At 47.1% G+C, this 16,731-nt stretch overlaps 1 protein-coding gene and 1 long non-coding RNA gene across 9 annotated transcripts in view; one reads left to right on the top strand and one right to left on the bottom strand.

The window, feature by feature from the left end:
* The window catches only part of NALCN (sodium leak channel, non-selective), a 195,057-nt gene that overhangs the window by 145,425 nt on the left and 32,901 nt on the right, over positions 1-16,731 (bottom strand). For 7 of the 8 annotated variants that reach the window (XR_015058942.1, XM_085883982.1, XM_085883986.1 and 4 more), the window contains one exon: positions 9,516-9,620. Coding sequence is in view for 7 of the 8 variants with exons in the window: in XM_085883982.1 (XP_085740108.1) it covers positions 9,516-9,620 (105 nt within the window). In the remaining variant the exon portion in view is untranslated. Of the gene's footprint in view, positions 1-9,515; positions 9,621-11,471; positions 11,496-16,731 lie in introns of those variants that run through there. The other variant, XM_085883987.1, reaches the window with a different exon arrangement.
* Positions 8,964-16,731, top strand: part of LOC147024248 (uncharacterized) — a 26,114-nt gene continuing 18,346 nt past the window's right edge. Inside the window, exon 1 of the long non-coding RNA XR_015058946.1 lies at positions 8,964-9,092. This is a non-coding gene — a long non-coding RNA (uncharacterized LOC147024248). The remainder of the gene's footprint in view (positions 9,093-16,731) is intronic.

Raw genomic sequence — 16,731 nt, 5'->3', positions numbered from 1 at the left:
GTATTTAGCCCACGACCAACCCTTTACGTGAAGTAAGATGGAGATTCAATTAAAGAAAAGACGAAGCGAAACGGGAAAAACAGTTCAACATAAGGCACATTTATTCCGCGGCACACGGATAGCACACATATACAATTACAACAATTATGCACCAAAAGCAATTGCAACAAAAGTAACACAACAATGCAGAGATACTACCGACTACGCGAACACACGGCAACACTTACACATTTTTACTTTACAGACGGCGCCGACAACACATTTACTCAAAACCAAAAGAAAAGGGCCACCCTCAACGACAAGGGGGCAGACGTAGTCTGTGTGCGCGAGACCGGGTGGAGCCTACCCGTCTTGTGATGAGCCGCAAATGCCGCGGCGGTGCCCCGACTTCGCGCTCCTCCGCGGGTTTCGTTGGCACTGCTTGGAATGGGGTGGGAGCGGGGCCCCCTTTCCGCACTATCTCAGCACGGGGGGGAAAAAGGGGGGAATTGTTGATGCTCTGGGGAAAGAGGATAGCTGGCTTGCTTGGGTCCCGCGACGAGTGACTCCATTGCAACCTCGACCGCGTTCCCGGCTTCCCCTCTCTGCAGCTCCCCAACAGGCTCCGAACCCTGACAGACTGACTCTCCTCCAGACCCGTCTTGACTGCTGCTGCCACACTCTGCCGCTGCCACACTTCGCCGCCGCCACACCTCTCCAACTCGCCCGAGCCCAAAAACTCCGACTGCCTCCAACTGCTTCCGACCCAAAAACAAAACTGAATTCGCCCCGCGCTCGATGCTTTATAGTACGGCAGGAGAACCCATATGCAAATTTCCGGATCAGGATGAGCTCGGGGGCGGAGCCACGCTCGCCCATTGGACGGAGGAAAAGTGGGCATGAACCTCCCCTGATCCTCGAATTTGCATATACCGATTCCACTCCGACGCGCCTGGAGTCGGGGCCAAATCGCCCCGCGCCTGCTGATAGGACGGATCAGAAGTGGGCGTGTATCATTCCTGATCCGACCCCTCCTCGGAAAGGCCGCTCTTTGCACCCGCGGCTCAGCGCGCGTACCGCACGAGGCCAGGACAGCCCGACGCTCAGCGTCCACAAGCGGTGCGGGAATGGCGGCAGAAGGAGGAGAGGTGAAGGTGGTGGAGGGTTTATTGTGGCGGTGATGGCCATGGCGACGCTTGGAATGGTGGTGATGCGATGTTTGCGAGAGCGAGTTGTGAAGGTAAAGGTCGTGGCTGTTGGCATTGTTGTTGTGAAGCGGTGTTGCGGTTAGTGGTTGTTGTGTGATGGCGGTTAAGACGTGGTTGGTTCAAAATAAAGATAGAACAGAAAAACGGCTATCTTAAAGGGTCGCAGCCCGAATGAATCACATTTATTCCCTCTAAACAACGGGTTTGGGGCTAACTACACATGTACTTACAGAGATATCTCACCTACAGGACCTGAATGGTGGTTTGCGAATTTTCTCAACCACAACACTACCCCCTCCCCTTTTTACAGACTCGTCCCGAGTCGTCAAATTTTTGTGTGCCATCATGTGTAGTTCTCCCCTAGTATGTTTTACCTACGGATCCCTGAGTGCGACATTCATGGTATTCGTTTCCCCAAAATAAATAACCTGAGGACTGAGTAACTAACTAAACAAACCCACTCACACGGACGACTTAAATAAAATTGCCGGCGCTAAAACAGACATGCCGGGGGCGCACTCATATGTACAGTACATCTTAACCTTAACTAACAAATTTTACACTAAACCATGGCCCAGGATCAATGGACTCTGCAAAAAGAAAGCAGTTCGCAGGGAGCCAGGCTGCTCGCATGCAGTCTCTGGCTCAAACAATGCAGGTGACAGGGAGCGTGGCCGGCTGCTCACACGCAGTCCTCGGCCTCCCCTTTTGAAATGAACCCAGTGAACCACAACGGTGCATGGGCTGCACAAACGCAGTCTCCGTGCCAGCTCAAGTGGCAGACGCAATGAGCACAACGGATGGATGGATGGATGGATTAATGGATGGACGCAAACACGGTGCACGGGCCGCCACTGCAGGCCCGTGTTGTAGCTGCCAACAGGGCAGTTCTTGCAGCTTGCAAACTGTTGCTTTGATCCTGGCGTACATGGAAATGAACAGGGGGGGGGGGGCAAAGCAAAAATTGAATGGGCCTGGTGAACAGGGGCAGTGGGCATGACATGGCAAAGGTGAGCAGGCAACCACAGCCTGCAGAACAGGGCCGCTGCAGGCAAACACAGACGAACTGGCCGGCACAGGCCTTGAAGCACAGCAGCTGCAGACGATCCAGCCGGCACAGGCCTTGCAGCAAAACAACAGCTGTCGATGAAGTGGGCCGGCCTTTGCCTTGCAGTGGAGGTTGGTGGAGGGAGTGCGGTGGTGCTGGCCACTTGGAATGCGGGCCCGGACCTACCCTACGGTCTCCCTCCCAACCTATCGCCTTTGCCTGTCACTGTCCATACCCACTCCCTTAATTTGTAAAACCCAATTTAGCCCCAACTTATTTTTTTGTTGTTTTTATTTTTACTTCCCCACTATAAATCGTCCCCTTAACCCCCTTTATCGCCCTTGTTCGGCTAACCTATCCTGTCACCTAGCCTACTCCCAACCCCTACGTTCCCTTCCCGGAGGGGAGCAAGGGAGAGCTAGCGTCCTGTGTCGAGGCCCAACTCAAGCCTCAGGATGGCCTCGCCAGACTTCAGCGATCTATAACACCAAGTGGGTCCAGCGGTCCACAACGAGAGCGAGGGGATGGATGGTGCAGAGGGGTACACTTCCTAATCTACCCTAACCATTTTACTGTTAAACTACCCCAGGGCTTCCAACAAGCACCCCTCGCTTAAACTATTGGTTCTAACAACCCAGATTCCCGTCGCCTGTGTTGGTGTCCTCACAATTTCGGGCCTCGCCCCCCCCCCCAATTTTCTTTCCGTGCCCTCACACGGTCTCATGGCTGGGACGCGTGGCTCCCCTTGGCAGGCACGACCCTCTGCCGATTCTCCGACGATGGCACCCCCGGGCACTACACTGCCTCAGAGCCTACCAGCTCCCTAAACACCGGGGAGTGCCCCCCATGGCACCTCCCCTGAAACGCACACATGGCAGGCTGGCTTCCCGGGCCCCTTTCCGAGGGTCACTCATGCCCACAACACTGCCCACGCGGCTAACGGCGCCCCGGGCCCCCGCACAAAGCGGACGCACCCGTGCCCACTACGCTATCCCGGCCCCCCATGGGCCCTTGGCCTACTACGGCCGACTAGCCTGGTGCCCAGGGTACCCACTCAGCGATACTTACCTTTCGCAGCCACGCTCCCAGCCCGTCAACAGGGCTCCTGCACCCCTCCAAACGGGTTTCGAGCCTACACTCCCACCAGCAGCAAAACGATTTCCATTTTTCAATTTGACTAACCCACTAACTCACTCTACACTGACCCTGGGGGCCCTTGGGCGGGAGTCACTCCTCCCCCCAATCACTCATCGCACCATGCATTCCAGACTCGCTCCATTCACACAGACCCGCTGGCCTCACTCACTCACCCAGCACATGTACTCACTCAACTCACCAACTCTTCAACACACACACCGCTGAACTCTGCCATCCTTCTAACTACATCCCCTAACTAACTCGTGCTCCCACGTCATCCCTTACACTATAGCACGTTCCTTTGAACACTACGTGGCTAAACTACATCCCCTCTACACATCCAAAGTCTGTCCACTGTCCTCAAACCTCTATAAATCATTTCCCAATCCTAAATCTGAACTAAAACCCTCTACCTCATCCATTCCACGGACTCCATGAGGACTTACCCCTGCCCCATGAAGTCGGTCTAACTAAGCTAACTCTTCCCCCTAACTAGTTTCCATCCTGTGCCCAGGCCACGGGGGTCTTCCACCCCTTGCCCAGGGAATCCTGTTCACCCGAAAGCGAGGCTTGCTTTTTTTTTTTTTATTGCGCAGCACCAGCGCGGTAACTCGCAACCTGCGCACCAGCGCGGCAATTCACAGCCGCGCACCCTTGGCGTGACGTCATGGCAGCTGTTCGCATCCCTCGTCCCTCTTGGACGGTACCATCCGGCAGGGATTCACCCTTCTGCCGGATTGAAACCACACACGCAGCGATGACGTCACCCGCACATAAAAAAACCACAAGCCCCACGTCTCGAGGGGTTCCCCACGCGAACACATGTGCTTTTCCCGTTGGAGCTTAACACACACGCCCGTGTGGAGAACCCGTCCGGTCCAAATCCGTTTACCTGTCTAAACTTTGTCCGTCCGCGGGATCGGCAAATCCACCGCGTGCGTTTCCGGACTGGGTCTTCACTCCCTCAAGCGAGCACGTGGGGGCCTCGTGCGTTGCACAGCATGGACCTCGCGCTCGCTGCTGGGTGAACCCAGCACGGTCCCAGGAACAGCTACAGCCGCTACCCGGCTTTTGTCCCTCTGTCGCCATCGTCGTCTCCATTCAACACACGCACTCCCGCGTGTCACGACGCTCACACTCCACTCCATTACATTCACACCGGGAGACGCGGCTGCGTGCTCCCGCATGCCGACCGACATCTCCCTCACATACCGCTCTCTCACACTCACGGTCTCCCTTGCATTCGGCCGTTCACTCACGCATGCCACCTCCCTCGCACACGTGGCTCCACTCACTCGCGGCCTTCCACCCACTCGTGCCATTTCCCTCACACAAACCATACCACTCACACACGCGGGGGCACTCGCCCGCGGTGTCTCATCCACACACGGCGTGCTGGGAGCACGTCCTTCGGCACACTTGCCACCACACCACTCACACACGGGGTCGTTTCCACAGACGCGGGCGCACTCACACCTGGGGTCTCATCCACACACGGGGTCTTTGTCACCCACCCGGTCGCTCTCACACATGCCCTTGCACCCGCGCTATGAGTGCGTTGCAGCACGCATTTCGCCACACTCGTGAACACACACCTCGACACCACAAACACCGGGACAACCACACTGGGGATTCGTGTCCCCTCAAGGGGGTGCGGGGCCTCTATACCCCCAAGCTTTCCGTGCACCTGTCCACAGCACTCCTCCCCTCGACCTCGCAAAGCACGACCGAACCCACCTGGTCGTGAGTCGCCTCAAGGGGGCATCATACTCCCTCCCCTCGTTCCTGGAGGAGGCTATCCCGCTGCTCGCACTGGGTCTCTACCTAGTCCACCAGCTCACCCCCATTATCCTCCACTACCTCCGTGTGTGTGTGTGTGTGTGTGTGTGTGTGTGTGTGTGTGTGTGTGTGTGTGTGTGTGTGTGTGTGTGTGTGTGTGTGTGCGTCTCTTACCCCGTCCAATTCATCGTGTAGTCTTCCCTCGATCGTTCCCATCTCCCGTGTCTCCACTATTATTTCTTTCCTCCTTTCCGTCGTCACCACGTGTCTCGTCTCACACGTTTCGGTCTCCCCATTTATTTTTTCCCTCTCGGTCACCGTCACTGTTGCTCTCTCCGTCACCTTTACCAGTCTCGCCCAACACGCCCCCCGAATTAATTTGTCACCCGCCCCCACTGCGGGCCTGACAGCCGTTGCACCCCCTCCCAGCTCGTTCGCTCCCACACGTGGTGTCGCCATTTTAAGCTCCCCGGTTACTGCCTTCATGCCCGCCTGCAGGCTTCGGCCCATGTTCTGCGTCTCACCCCGCATTTCTCTCATTTCTTCCTTCATGTTTGTTTCCATTTCGTTCATGTGCTTGTTCATGCCTTTTATTTCGTTTTTCATTTCATTTGTGTTTGTATCCATCTTCGCAGTCATTGCCGCCAGCATGGCGCATAGCTGGGCCATGTCGGGTGCACTCAGCTGAGCCGATTCGGCAAGGATCGGGGGGTTTTGGCGGAGAGGGGGAGGGAGGTGTCATACACTGCGGCCGCCGCCGCACCTATTTCGGGCTCTGGGTTCAGTTGGGGGAGTTCGTGTTCCTGCACAACCAACATTTCCTGCACGGGGATTTCATCCTGGACCATGGATTCAACACATTCTAAATCCATTTCTAATACCCCCGGCTCCCACTCGCCTTGAGACGCCATCTTATCTCTCGTAAAGGGTTAATTTAAATCGCTCGTAATTTGGAGGGAATCGGGGGTCACTCCTCTCACCCCTGGACCGATTCCCGTGAATTTAGCTGGAGACAGGAGAGCCCATTTTCCCGTTCTCAGACACCAGTACCGCGAGGAGGGGGATGAGTTTGTGTCCCACAACCTGACACCAGTGTTGCGAATTCGTGCCCGCCGGCGTGCGAGCGGCCACGTAACTCGAATCGCGGCACATCGCCCACCGGACGGACAATTCTGTCGTGACCCTCTCGGACTAACGCCGGGAGCGAGTCACGGGTGGGCCTTTCGGCCTCACCACGATCGTGACAATCGGCCCCCCGCGTGGGATAGGGTTGTTCGCCAAACTCGACCTACCTAAGTACCCACATGGAGGGTAGACCGGGCGATCGCACCTCGCCGCAGGTCGACTCTGGACACGGGCCACTTAAGCGACCCGTTCCGTACTAGCGGGATAACCGAGCGGTGTTATCGTCGGCCTGGGCGGTTCCGATTAATTATCGGGCGTATTTAGCCCACTACCAACCCTTTACGTGAAGCAAGATGGAGATTCAATTAAAGAAAAGACGAAGCGAAACGGGAAAAACATTTCAACATAAGTCATATTTATTCCGCGGCACACGGAGAGCATACATATACAATTACAACAATTATGCACCAAAAGCAGATGTTACAAAAGAAACACAACAATGCAGATCTACTACCGACTACGCGAGCACACGGCAACACTTACACCGTTTTACTTTACAGACAGCGCCGACAACACATTTACTCAAAAGCAAAAGAAAAGGGCCACCCTCAAAGACAAGGGGACAGACGGGGCCTGTGGGCCGCGAGACCGGGTGGATCCTACCCGTGTCTTTGATGATGAGCCGCAAATGTGGCGGCGCCCCGACTCCGCGCTCCTTCACGGGTTTTGTTGGCACTGCTTGGAGTGGGGTGGGAACGGGGCCCCCTTTTCGCACTATCTCATCGCAGGGGGGAAAAAGGGGGAAATTGTTGATGCTCTGGGGAAAGAGGATAGCTGGCTTGCTTGGGTCCCGCGACGAGCGACTCCACTGCGACCTCGTCGCCGACCGCCGTCTTCCTTGCCTTGGACCCGAGCTATTCGACCTCCTCCCCAATTCTCCTCAGCCGACTGCAGCAAACCACCTCGACTGCGCTCTAGGCTTCAGGCTTCCCCTCTCTGCAGCTCCCCGACAGACTCCGAACCCCGACAGACTTCCTCGACCTTTTCTCCAACTCCCCTTGACTCTTCTCCAACTCACTGCCTCGAACTCTTCTCCAACTCAAACTGACTAAATTCGCCCCGCGCTCGGCACTTTATAGTCCGGCAAGAGAACCCATATGCAAATTTCTGGATCAGAACGAGCTAGGGGGTGGAGCCACGCTCGTCTATTGGACGGAGAAAAAGGGGCGTGAGTCTCCCCTGATCCTCGAATTTGCATATATCGATTCTACTCCGACGCGCCTGGAGGCGGGGCCAAACTGCCCCGCGCTTGCTGATTGGACGGATCAGAAGTGGGCGTGTGTCATTCCTGATCCGACTTCTCCTCAGAAAGGCCGCTATTTGCATCCGCGGCTCGGCACGCGTCCCGCACGAGGCCAAGACAGCCTGACGGTCGGTGCCCACAAGCGGTGCGGGAATGGCCGCAGAAGGAGAGGCGAAGGTGGTGGAGGGTTTAAAGTGCTGGTCCATGGCCATGGCGACGTTTGGAATGGCGGTGATGCGATGTTTGCGGGAGCGAGTTGTGAAGGTAAAGGTCGTGGCTGTTGGCGTTGTTGTTGTTGTGAAGCGGCGTTGCGGTTGGTGGTTGTTGTGTGATGGCAGTTGAGACGTGGTTGGTTCAAAATAAAGATAGAACAGAAAAACGGCTATCTTAAAGGGTCGCAGCCCGAATGAATCACATTTATTCCCTCTGAACAACGGGTTTGGGGCTAACTACAAATGTACTTAGAGATATCTCACCTTCGGGACCTGAATGGTGGTTTGCGAATTTCCTCAACCGTAACAATATATTGTTTAAAATACATTCATGCTTTCTGTCTTTTACCATCTGTTGCCAGTGACGCCCGTCTTAGACGGGCACCTTTACATATACATATATATATATATATATATATATATATATATATATATATATATATATATATATATATATATAAATATATAATTAATGTCATTCCCCAACCTGAGACTAACATCATGATGTCACCGCCACAATGCAAGTACCGTCTGCAGCTTCCGGAAGAGCTATCTCAAAGCGCTAATTATATACCAAGGTGTAATTTCAGATGCCATCACAAGTGCGTGGAAAATGCAATTACCAACCAGTTTCACCCTCATTAGGGCATCATCAGGGCAACATGGCAAGCAAGCTTCCATACATTTGTCACTGAAAACCTTTCGGTTATAAACCAGATACTGTGCGACACCAAACCATTAGTGGTGAAAGCACCTGCACCGTGTTCCATACAGCCCTTGCCACACGATATTCCAGGAGCGATAAGTGCTGCCTGCCACGTGGAACATTATTTCCTATTTTACCAAGCACAATCTGAAATCATTAATGGTTTGCAGTCAGACGCAATGATGATAATCCATGTCGTTCTCAGACTTGAGATGATGATTAATGTTGTTCTGTGACATTAATTCTCATCATTGCGCCCGGCCCCAAACCAAACCAGAGGGGGGAGGGAGGGGCGGAGTGATGGACGCCTCGAGGAGAGAGAGAGAGAGAGAGAGAGAGAGAGAGAGAGAGAGAGAGAGAGAGAGAGAGAGAGAGAGAGAGAGAGAGAGAGAGAGAGAGAGAGAGAGAGAGAGAGAGAGAGAGAGAGAGAGAGAGAGTGTCCTCCTCATCGCCTGCCCGTCTCCTTATCTCCTGTTTGTCTCCTCATCGCCCACTTGTCTTCTCATGGCCGACCCGTCTCCTCATCACCTGCTCATCCACCAACAGCTGAAGCCACCCGGTTCTTGTACCCTTTCCACGTCTGTGAATGAATGGGGTGTGTGGCGCCAGAGGTTTTATTCTCATTGAAAATAATTATTTATTATCGATTCCGCGTTCCATCTTTCTTCCCCACCTCAAACCATCATCACATCCCTCCGTCGGTCAATCTTCCCTCGTTATTTGTTTCGGGAATAAACCTCTTGGGTTTTATAAAAGCTTTAGGCTCTCCTGTTTCTCTTCACAACTGCGCGCATGCACAAAGCCGGCATTAATCAAACACAGTCCAAGGGAATAAAAGCCAGTTTGGTCCATCCGTCCAGCGTCGGTGTTAAACATGACAACGTATATGAGGTCACAGCGTCAGGCTCGTACTAAAATGTATAAACTTTAAATTATATTAAAGTTCAAAGTTCACTTGGGTGTGCCATGCCATCAGGAGGTCACCAGCTTACATGCACAGTACTTTATTTATACTTACCTGTGTAGTTGCCGTTGAAGTTGTACTTCCACGAGAGCCCCACATCTGCTGGAATTGGACTCGTATCTCAGCAAAAGTTTCAATAATCACAGCAATGAAAACATTCTGCAAAATGATATAAAAAAAAATAAAACTTTACATAATTAAGCCCGCCGTCATGAGTTATTGGAGTTGGGTATTGTATTTTTTTGTCAGAATACTTTCTTAAAGATGGAAACATTTTTTGTCTAAACCAATTACAAGGCACATCTCCGGTTCATATGATTGCAGAAAAGAAAGCACCCTTAATGATTCGCAATGCAACATAAATGTATCAACCCCTTACGGCTTTCTACTTGAATAGCACATTTGTTCAAACATGTCGTGCCAGGGTAAAATAAACTCAGAGAAGCAAGACAGCACAGGGTGAGCATGTAAGCCGGTGAAATGTCACGATGCAACTTTCCCAGGTTTGTTTATTTGTGCGGTAATTAACTATTTCTGCTTCACAAGAAACTCTAACATCCTTGGTTTCAAAGACACGAGTCAAAAGGGTCAAAAGATTATATATAAAGACCTGGCTAATCCAGGGCATCAAACAGTTGACACTTATACTTGCAGCAGGCCATAAGTAGGTTCTCATTAAAAAAAAAAGGTGGCTAAACGGGACAGCTTTCCACCATTTTTATTTGAACTTGTGGTTCCAATTAAGAACGTGCCAAAGATAATATATGTTCACCAGCCAACTACGAACAAAGTACAGATTCAGAAACACAAGCCAATCCACCCCCTACAGGGGAATACTATAATATATAGTGACCATGACAACCATTAATCATGTCCCATATTGAGATGCTTTCTCATTTTTGGGGTATCCCTGACACATTTTCAGATTCTTCACCTTTATTATGCCAGTCTTCTTTTATTTATTTATCTTAGAGCAAGATTTTAAGATACGAGAATTAAATATTGTCTTTAGGCTTGCTGTGCAATGTCTGAATGTAGTTTTCAAGTATGTCTGGTTTTCCTTCCCCTGAGGGCAAAAGCTGTTCTTGAGCACTGGTTCTTATGTGCATCCCATATGGAAAGAACAATTGTGAAGATCTCACAGCAGATTTTCTGGCTTTTCCTCAAAAAATGAGGATTTTTCACTGGGATTTGTGAGTTCCTTTTATCAAGCACTTGTGTTATGGCCCCATTGGTGGTGAGATGCAAACAAAATGCTGAAATGAAAGGATGGTATGGGGAAACGTTTTTCATCAGACTCTTCAGTATACAAGATAACTTGCTTTGTGATTTCTATTGACACCAGACTTTGATATAATACATGGTGATTTTTTTTTATTTGAGAACCCAAAATAATTCCCATACACTAAAAAACGATATCTGTTAGGAACCTAATATTTTGCGTAAATGTAGCCTAATGTTACAGAAAGACGTGACATGATCCTGAGAGTTATGAGGTATCACGTGATTTATCGCGTGACCCGGCAGTGACGTGTCACGATTTTTCACTCGGTCACGCCATGGCGCTCACAGTGGAAGAACACATGTTTCTCATTGAACATTAAATCACGAAAGCATCATTTAGGGAATGTCAAATTGAATATAAAAGTTGCTTTGTAAGTCAAACGAAACCTTTGAAATCAGTGAAATGGAAACTGGTGAAGCAGTTCTGAGAAACAGGATGCGTGAAAGTTAAAAAGCACATGTGCCAGCCAAGGGTTGTTACACCAGAGAAAGTGGATGAATGGAAACAAGCCTAAATAAATCTCTGAAAAATTCATAACAAGCTCACTGTTCATATAATATTACAGTGCAAGGTAGATGGCAATAATCAGTGACACAATCAGTGATATTCCCCAAGAAATGCAACACAATCAGCCAAGGTAAAATATGCTACACAATCAGGGTAAAATGTGCCAGGAAATGCTACAATCTTTGTCGGACAGCATGGTGCGAAGAATGAATTCGTACCTGCAACATGGTGGTGGACACTTTCAGCACTTCATTTAAAGTAATAATTTGTGTGGATCACGTCCTCACGTCTCTCTGCAACATTAGGCTACATTAATGCAAAATATTAGGTTCCTACCTGATATAGTTTTTAGTGTATAAAATTGTGAAGATCTCAAATTTCCAAAATATCCCAAATAATTTTTTTTTTTAATTCCAAAATAACAACAAACAAAAAAAAAAAACGAAAAAAAAAATCACCCTCCACATCACAGGAAAGTGACTTTTTTTTAGGATGGACCACATATGGTGAAGGATGGACATGTAAATGCATTTTCATGGTTTGCGGCTAAACATTACATATCTATCGGGGAGTGCGGTCGTACTCCCCAAGTAGGGATGGGACAGAAAAAAAATGGCTTCAAATGCGTGCAAAATGATATGCTGAAAAGCTACAATAGAGTAAAAACATAAGCCTTTAAAAGCCATACATTTTACTCTCGAAAGTTTTCATAACTAACAAGAATGAAAAAGATGCCAGATTACATCACTAAAGTACCAGATGGAGAGATCGAAAATTGCTGAATTGTTCATCCGTGAAGTTGTTGATAAATGTCATCCAGCCTAGCACAATAATGGCTGAAGCAATTACAATGATTCCAAGGGAAGGAAGTGGCATTGGCTCTTGAGTAATGCACCCATACCATACCATTATTTAAAAATCGGATTAAAAGAATAATAATACAACCACAATACACCACAACCTGTTGAATGCCATTTATTCAGGATCAAAGTGAGAAACTCTCCCATAAAACTCGCTGTCTGCCGTAAAGTCTCTGTCGTGAGTTGCAAGGTTTGACAAAATGTGTAATTTACAAGGGGAAAGTGTCCAGAATGGTCTGTTGATGCTTTCATTGACGTTCACAGGGCGTCATACCAGTTATTAAAAAAGGGTATTCGATATTCCCCTTTCCATGTACTGTACGAGTACTTTTGGTCAAGCAAGTCGTGCAGTACCTCCTCCTTCTGCAAATATATGTGATCATGTGAACACTTTGAAAGGCATCTACTTATTACATGTACACAGGATATGGAGGGGTGGGGAGGGAGGAAATTGGAAATGCCAACATTGAGAAAAGGAACAGAAGGAGGATAGGAATGGAGATATGTCTTTGTTACACTCGCTGAAGGAGAGGGTATTGCATTTGGGTCCGTTTGTTTGCTGTTTGTCTGTCTGTCTGTTTCTTTGTTTGTCCGCACAGAAACTTTCATGTTTTTCTCCGCAACCGCTTATCGGATTGAGCCGACGTTTTCACCAAAGGTACGACTACTCATGTAGGATGTTTTAATCATAATTATGACGTCATAGGTCATGTGGTGTGGCAGCTATGTTGGAAAAACAGAAAAACTTTAGACCTCTGCATCTCTGAAACCGCACCAAGGAAAAATTGAAACTTGGCACACGGCAAGTACTCCTAATGGGGAATGTGATTTTTTTTTTTATGATGTCAAAGGTGCCTTCATTATGACATCATTATTGCATATTTAGAACGCTACATCTAATCAGTGTGAAAATATTTGAGGGTCATCTATGGAATTGTAATGGTGCACAGAAAAAAAAATTGATGACATCATCGGTTATGTGTTTCAGCAGCCATATTGTTTGAAAAAGAAAAAAAAACCTTCAAAAATCCTTTTCGCTGAAATAGCTGAACAGATCGAGGTGAAGGTTTACACGACTGACCACCTATCTATGAGGAACAAAAGGTTCACACATATGACATCATAGGTCACATGCTTTGGCAGCCATATTGGATATACCCAAAAACCTAGCAAAATCTTCTCCAGAATGGCTGGACAGATTGAGGGGAAAATTCACCCACATGTTCCCCAAGCCTTGGGGATACCAGAGTGTTTACGAATAATTAATAGATCACATGGTTTATCAGCCATGTAGGATTGAGCAAAAACGCAATGCGTGAATTCCCCTGAAAGCAGGATGAGAATCACTTGACCACAGGTGATGCTTAATCAATTGAATGAATGGCCATTGGCTCACAAGGATCTTCTCCGCCCATTGCTTCTGGTCTCGCAGTAACGGATGGAATTCCTCAATCAAAACATGAGAACAGGGCCATTTCTTAATACACAACTCAAGCATTTCATACAATCTGGCACTTCATCTTGAGATCCAAACTCTCTGCTTACGACATGAAAGGCCACTTCCTCTGAAGGATCACAGACTTCTGCCAATCCCATATTCAGCATATGCAGGTCTTTACAGAATCCTCTCATTTCTGATCCCTGTCAATGTTGGAATGCTCCAAGGCAGTTTTTTTGGCCCAGTCTTGTTGGTCATCTTCATCAATGAACTTTTTGATTCCCTGGAAAATCCTGCCTCTCTCTTTGTTTAGGATTCCACCCTCTGCCTTATTATTTATACATTTTTGAATTTTTGAAATATCATGCTATTTCTCGTTTTTGGCCCTATCTCTCAATGGTGAAAAATCACTTTATTAATTAAATGATTATCATATCCAGATCTGGATTCGGATCTTCACCAAAATCGAAACATTTTGTCGTGATCACACACCCAACCTGTCCACCAAATTTCATCTGGATCCGTCCACAACTTTTTGAGATATTCTGCACACAGACAGACAGACAAGACAAACAAGAAGACGTCATGCAGAGCACCATACTTGCAAAATCCATAAAACAAATTTGACCTCCAAAATAATTGGTGGTTGAATTCAATGATCTGAAATAGAAATCCTCTTCAAATTTCAAGTCAATCGGATGAAAATTGGGATTTTCCAAATACCACCTTAGTTGTTGACCATTTTGGACCATGTTGACACCAAAAATAATTGGCTCTTTGAATTCAGTAACGTGAAAAGTATATCCTCTTCAAATTTCAAGTCAATGAGTTGAAAATTAAGGATTTTAGAAATACCACCTTAGTTGAGAACTTTGGGCCTATGTTGACCTTTTGGTCAATGTTGACCTCAAAAATGATTGGCTGGTTGAATTCAGTAACCTGAAATATAAACTCTTCAAATTCCAAGTCAATCGGATGAAAATTGACAATTTCAGAAAGACAGCCTATGTTGTCCTTTTTGCCAATGTGGACTTCAAAAATAATTGGTGGTTGATTTCAGTGACCTGAAATGAAAATCTTCAAATTTCAAGTCAATCGGATGAAAATTGAGGATTTTAGAAATCTCACCGAAGTTGTTGACCTTTTTTGACCCTTTGACCTCAAAAACAATAGGCTTCTTGCTTATGACAAACTCTACCATGTGGTGAAGTTTCGTGAAGATCGGTTTAAAATTGTGACCTGTAGGCGATAGACGGACAAACAGGGTTCGGGTTCGGACAGGTGCATGTGACTTAACAACATATGAAATGTAGGGTAAAGGTCCAAAGTTATGCAATGCTTACTTAATAAATATATGGTACTTGTTTTTGAGTACAGTCAAAGCTCATGGAGAAGCTAGAACACAGAATGTATCAGGAGGTAACAGAACGAAAAGAATGTTGGTCCCACACCAACAGTAGGGTCAGACAAACAGACAGACAGAATAACAAAATCGACTGATCAATATACTTGAAAAAATCTTCGATTTTGCAAGTAACGAACAGACAAATAGACAGAAAGGGGGGGGGGGGGTTAGGATGTTTGGGGGAGGTTAGCCAAATATATTTTGTGCTCTGAATATATACTGTAAATTGGAAGTGAGAACCCAACACGTATACGTCAATAAAAAGGAACTGAGCACAAATTTATATTTATTTTAAATTATCAGTTTGAGATAAAAGGTACCTTTGACCTATTGGCCAAATTCTTAATTTTTATTTTCCATATTCCATATTATTTTCCATATTTCCAAAGGTGTGTGTGTGTGTGTGTGTGTGTGTGTGTGTGTGTGTGTGTGTGTGTGTGTGTGTGTGTGTGTGTGTGTGTGTGTGTGTGTGTGTACCTCTCCAACCATCCTGCCATATATCCAAATGCAACACAGGGAAGAGATGAAAAACTAAGAATTACTTGATCTGATGAATGTTTCACTTCACTTTCTATAAAAGTTAATCCATTTATTACATTTGCAGAAGGTGGAGGTGGGGAGGGGGGAGGGTGGTTGTGAGGTTGTGAGGTTCAGACTAATATGTACATGATGCATACATACAAGGACTGAGGGTTCGAAGGGTTGTGCATGTGCGTATGAATCCTGATTGCCATTCTGTATTAACATTTTTTTCCCCCAGTTCTTTTGTTTATCGACCCCTTTGCTTTTAATCACTGTCCATTATTGTCAGTTTAAAAGTCCTGTGCAGTTGTTCAGTAGGCAAGCATGTGGTCCACTAAGGTCATGCTTGGAATGCTTTTTTAAAAAAAATTGAACACAAAGGGAACACCAAATACTGCATTGGAGTCATCAGAAGGGTTTCAGACGTTACTCCACAACCCTCAAAAACCCATCCAGTAGCAGCCAAGTGAGCCTTACAGAAAAAAATTCTGCAAGAATTCACTTCTCCTTCGACAGATAGATAACGAAAGAGAGATAAAGAGTAAGGGAGATAAAACAAAAGAAAAAGAAAATCAAGAATTGCAATGAATAAAGAGAAATGTGAAAAAGTGGAAAGAAATGTGAAAGAAAAAAACAAAGATGTCACAAAGAACCCAGACAGATGGATTTCAGCAGCTATTTAAAGCTTTCAAGATATTTTAAGTTTGGGGGGTCCTGTGTTTTTGAATCGTTTTAAAACGTGCAATACCATTCCAGCTGGAGAGTGATTAAAAATTATTATTCTTTTTTTCATCAAACTTTTATGTCATTGACAAAACAGAGTGTTTTTAAAGGCGAACCAGCGCGTACCTGATGGTGACGTTTCTTTGTTACTGTTAATGTTGATTTATATTTTTTTGTAAACTTTCCCATCACTTGAATTAGAAACATCTCCCTGATTGTTCATTCAATAGGAAGCAACATTACCAGTGACATCCAGGCAACTGAACGTAACTGAGTAAATTACATTTCACACGAGTAAAGACTATATTCCTTTCTTGGATTTTTTTTTTTTAATATAAAATCACTACTAAAATCATCTCTGCTTTAGTTCAACACCAAAGATATGAAAATGCATCTTGACATGGCATGAAATTGATGAGGTTTGGGGATGTTTAATTTTTTTTTTTATCTTTCATAGGCGGAGGTTGCTCTGTCAATGTGGCATTAAATCAGAGACGGTAGAGTGGTAGGGCAGGGTTCGGACAGGTGCA

Source organism: Eptatretus burgeri, chromosome 6 (assembly GCF_056783735.1).
Source record: "Eptatretus burgeri isolate ZD-2024b chromosome 6, Ebu_testis_v1, whole genome shotgun sequence".
Lineage (NCBI taxonomy): Eukaryota > Metazoa > Chordata > Myxini > Myxiniformes > Myxinidae > Eptatretus > Eptatretus burgeri.
Note: the sequence above shows the minus strand (reverse complement) of the source record. Positions and strands in the feature narration are given on the sequence as shown.